The sequence below is a fragment of the Sinocyclocheilus grahami genome, unplaced genomic scaffold (assembly GCF_001515645.1).
Source record: "Sinocyclocheilus grahami isolate Dianchi unplaced genomic scaffold, SAMN03320097.WGS_v1.1 scaffold2039.1, whole genome shotgun sequence".
Classification (NCBI taxonomy): Eukaryota; Metazoa; Chordata; class Actinopteri; order Cypriniformes; family Cyprinidae; genus Sinocyclocheilus; species Sinocyclocheilus grahami.
In genome coordinates, this window is record NW_015507218.1 from 142,483 (window position 1) to 147,659 (window position 5,177).

At 37.3% G+C, this 5,177-nt stretch overlaps 1 protein-coding gene across 2 annotated transcripts in view; it reads left to right on the forward strand.

The window, feature by feature from the left end:
- The window catches only part of LOC107573800 (uncharacterized), a 4,276-nt gene extending 1,624 nt beyond the window's left edge, over positions 1–2,652 (forward strand). The window contains exons 2-4 of one of the 2 annotated variants that reach the window (XM_016260245.1): positions 96–168; positions 416–619; positions 2,159–2,652. In XM_016260245.1, the coding sequence (XP_016115731.1) occupies positions 96–168; positions 416–619; positions 2,159–2,529 (648 nt within the window). In that variant the 3' untranslated portion in view covers positions 2,530–2,652. The remainder of the gene's footprint in view (positions 1–95; positions 169–415; positions 620–2,158) is intronic. The other variant, XM_016260246.1, reaches the window with a different exon arrangement.
- The last annotated feature ends 2,525 nt before the right edge of the window (positions 2,653–5,177 follow it).

The window sequence follows — 5,177 nt, forward strand, 5'->3', positions numbered from 1 at the left end:
ACCAAATACACAAAATAATGTTCTTTTTAGCAGCATCATATGACCCCCTTTAAGTATTCATTTGGGTTCTAATGTCACTTTTCCGTCACTTACAGAGAGAACCTTTGATTCAGTCCAACAATAAAACACCAACTGAGTCTGCAAGACCACCACGACCAGCTGCTAACGGTATCTATCTATCTATCTATCTATCTATCTGTCTGTCTGTCTGTCTATCTATCTGTCTATCTGTCTATCTGTCTGTCTGTCTGTCTGTCTGTCTGTCTGTCTGTCTGTCTATCTATCTATCTATCTGTCTGTCTGTCTGTCTGTCTGTCTGTTGGTCTGTCTGTCTGTCTGTCTGTCGTTCTATCTATCTATCTATCTATCTATCTATCTATCTATCTATCTATCTATCTATCTATCTATCATGTAGATCAGAGGAGTGGCAGTTTTACTGCTCGTTGTGTTGGTGTTCCTGGTCTCGATGAGCGATTCACTGATGTTGCAGAAACCTTCAACAAACAGCAGGAACACTATGAATCAATGAAGAACAAGCTTCAGACTCTTGCAAGCCGCTATCACTGTCCAATAAACGACAGTCTGTCTGAATGCCTGAGGAAAATCAAGGAGAAACATGGTAAGATCTTCACACGTGAGTCACGGCCTGCAGAGGGCACAGTCTGCCTGAGCGACGCCTGCACACAAGCTATTCAAGCAAAACCCTTTACTTATAATGGACCATTACAAACAGAGTCCATCTAGGATTAATATGATGCATAAAAAGGATAGAAATTGCACATAAGGTTAATGTTGATTGCAACTTTGCATGCAATTAGTCATTCAGAATCATGTTTTGGATGCATGTGATTTAATTTCTCGTGTGTCCTATAGTATCTCAGACTACCATATAAATGGCACTTTTAATTGTTTTGTAAAGATGTTTATCTAGTATCATATCAAGCCTTGCATTATATATGCTGAATGAAATCCAGTACTTGTTTCTTACTAATTTTCTGGCGCTGATTTTGCTTTAGCGGGTCACACTTTCTCACAAAATATGTGCATTTCGTAACATTTTTGCTTTCGACAGCCATTTGTAGGTGAAGAAATCTTGTGTTATCACTTAATCAGCAGAAAAACGCCACAATTACATGATTCCTGTCTGAATCTGAGCCAGATTTCCAAACACAGATGAGCCCATTTTCACACATATGACATTATTTTATGCATAATTCTGATTTTAAAGTTAGAATAGTGACAATAGAAAATGCAAACATGAGCCTGATGTTTTCTGCTACATCTGTGGGTGTTTTACTACATCCAAACAGAGTTTTTTGACAATAAGTGGAGTATTTGAACCAGGGTTATTATAGTAAATAAGCTTAATTTTTGACATTTTATTTCAGTTAACATTAATTTTATTTTAATACATAAAATGTATTAAAATAAAATTAATGTTAACTGAAATAAAATATAAAAAAATTAAGCTTATTTAATTTCAGCTAGTTAACAAGGCAACATTTCTCATTTTCATTTTCATTTTGTTTAACTTGTACTAAAATAACCAGAACTAAAATAAAAACAAAAACTATAGACATTTAAAAACAACAGAAACTGATAAAAATGTCAAAACACACAGCAAAATCACAAAAACTTTAACTAAAATTAACATGGGAGCAGAAAATATGAAAATATCTAATTCAAAAAAAAAAAAACTATAATAGTACCTAAAATAACAGTATTTGAACATATATTTCCACTCCTTTGCAGATTGTAAGTACATTTTGAATGCGTCTTTTTGTCATTAAAATTGAAATGTTGACATTTAACTGCTTTCGTTATTTTAATAAATGTATTAAAGCTGATACATATAATTAGAAAAATCTTATTTTGGGAAAAACTTTAGATATTTTTGAATTATGCATAATCAAATGATTGCAAATCAGATTTTTTTTTAAAGATGCATGGCTGTGTAATTATTTAGTTTTTATGGCAGATGTGTTCAGTACGATAATGCATCGGATCATTTATTGCAGTTAGTCATTCAGAAATGAATTCATCATCATACCTGACACTTACTCTATGTACCCTTCATTTATAAGCCACATCCTGCACAGTTATTTCCATCCATATGGAGTGCCCTCATCATTTCTCACTCTCATTTTCCCTCCGTCAGAGCTCTGCCACATCAGTCTGGAGGTTAAAGGATACGACTTCAGTCTGATGGTGAGATCAGAGGCCGAAATCCCCAGTGAACTGAAGCGGACGCAGGAGAACGTCACCGAGCTGAGCCGAGCCGCCAAATCCGTCATCTCCGTCAGCACCAAACTCCACGAAATGATCGACTCGCTTCTGAGAGCCGAGGACAGCATGATCCGTCAGATCGAAGATGCTGAATCCAGACACCAGGAGCAAAAGAGGCTGCTGGACAACCTGCGAGCAAACCTCAGAGAGGCTCGGAGAGCCAAAGAACTGAGTCCGAAGTACAGGAAAGAGGCTGGAAATCTCCTCAATGAGGCCGCATTGCTCTCTGGAATCACACCGTGAACTGACTTGGTCTCTTAATGTGAGCTAATAGCAAATGTGAAGGATTTTATAATGTTAAACCATGAATAGACGCAGAGGCGGACAGTAGTGAAGTATTTTTACTCTGTGTCTGTACTTCATCAGAGTGTTTTTCTTTAGAAAACCTCACTGCACGACATTCCAAAGCATAATATTGTACTTTTTACTGCACTACGTTTCATATTAAATGTCATTTAATACTTAATTACATTAGAAATCTATTACTTTCTTACTTGTACTCAAGTAAAAGTAATTCAAATATTTACTTGAGTACAAGAAAGTACTGCATTTTTTATGTTCTTAAGTATTAAAGGTAAAACAAACAACAACTTTTATTTATGAAATGTAGTGCAGTAAAAAGTAGGACATTTTGCTTCGGAATGAAGTGAAGTAAAGTTTTCCAAAGAAAAACACTGATAAACTACAGATACTTTTTAAATTTACTCGAGTGAATTAAAAATACTTCACTACTCTCCGCCTCTGAACAGAAGACTTTATTTTATTCCAAAAGTGGGAAATTGCAGTGTTGCAGCAAATAAATACAGTAGATAAACACAATAGCAATACAAATATACATAAAATAATATTAGAATTATATTATAAAAAACATAACGTGTATGTAAAGTACATAAAACCTGACCAGAGTTGTAGCGCTAGTAATAAATAATATGTCTTGGCTGATGAAGGACTATGATCTGTTTTCAGTATTTAAACATTATTAAAGATCTATATTTGTCCAGTATCATCTGATTTAAAATATAAATGGACTTAATAAGAAAAAATATAATTTTAACTAATTTTAGTGTCTTGATGATAATAAAACACCCCTGTTTGAGAACGAATAGTTTAACATAGGAAAGCATAATGAAGGGATTTGTTATTATTCCTTTGGTGTATTTACTTATGTGTATTTTAGTATTTTAGTTTATGAAAGCACTTACAATGATTAGAATCAGTCCTCCTAATGTGAAAATGAGTGTGAATATGAATATTGATCTTAAATCTTGAACACTTTGCCTTTGTAACATTTTTTTCTACTGGTTTATATTTTGTAAATGAATAATTTAATTGTTTTAGAATGATTGCACCTGTTAAACATTCATTAACCTTTTCATTAATTATTTTCTAAATGTTTAAAGTGTATTATTTTGTAGATACTTTTTGTTTTAGCACATCATAAATAAAAGTTAAATATGGTATGTTGATGATTATTTAAAAATTTAGTGCAACTAAATTTATTCATCGCACAGATTTTTTTCTGGCACTGTACAGACCTGCAAGCACTAATCTACTACAGCCAGTGGCGCAGACTGCTTTTCTCATCATGGATTTCTAATACTTCGAAAACAAATGAAAAGTTATTTTATTTGGGAAGTGTTCCATCTCAAAAAGATCAGGGCTGCGTTTCTCAAAAGCATCGTGTGATGAGTTGATCGTAGAGACCATTGGTGGCAATGGATCTTACGATGCTTTTGGGAAACACAGCCCAGGTGCGAACCCGCTCTGAAGCCCCGACCTGAATGATTCGCAAACCCGTTTCAAAGCCCTGATCTGAATGATTCATGAACTCACTCTGAAGCCACAATCTGAACGATTCGCAAACCCTCTCCGAAGTCCTAATCTGAATCAGAAGATTCACGAACCCTTTACCAATTTCCGATTTAAATAAAATGATTCGCAAACGTGCTCCGAAGTCCTGATCTGAATCAAATAATTTGTGAAATGCTTTCTGAAGTCCGGATCAGAATTATGATTTGCGAACCCACTCCGAAGCCCCGATCTGAATGATTCACGAATCCACTTTGAAGCCCGATCTGAATGATTCACAAACCCACTTTGAAGCCCGCTCTGAATGATTCGTGAACCCGCTTTAAAACCCGATCTGAATGATTTGCGAACTCGCTCCAAAGTCCTAATATCAAATCAGAAGATTCACGAAATTCCGATCTACATCAAATGTTCTTGGTACGCACTCCGAAGTCCTGATCTGAATCAAATAATTTGTGAAATGCTCTCCGAAGCCCGATCTGAATGATTCTCGAACCTGCTTCGAAGCCCGATCTGAATGATTCGTGAACCCGTTTTGAAGCCCAATCTGAATGATTCGCGAACCCGCTTCGAAGCCCGATTTGAATGATTCGGGAACCCGCTCCGAAACCCCGATCTGAATGATTCGTGAACCCGCTCCGAAGCCCCGATCTGAATGATTCGTGAACCCGCTCCGAAGCCCCGATCTGAATGATTCGTGAACCAGCTCCGAAGCCCCGATCTGAATGATTCGTGAACCCGCTCCGAAGCCCCGATCTGAATGATTCGTGAACCCGCTCCGAAGCCCCGATCTGAATGATTCGTGAACCCGCTCCGAAGCCCCGATCTGAATGATTCGTGAACCCGCTCCGAAGCCCCGATCTGAATGATTCGTGAACCCGCTCCGAAGCCCCGATCTGAATGATTCGTGAACCCGCTCCGAAGCCCCGATCTGAATGATTCGTGAACCCGCTCCGAAGCCCCGATCTGAATGATTCGTGAACCCGCTCCGAAGCCCCGATCTGAATGATTCGTGAACCCGCTCCGAAACCCTGATCTGAATGATTCGTGAACCCGCTCCGAAACCCCGATCTGAATGATTC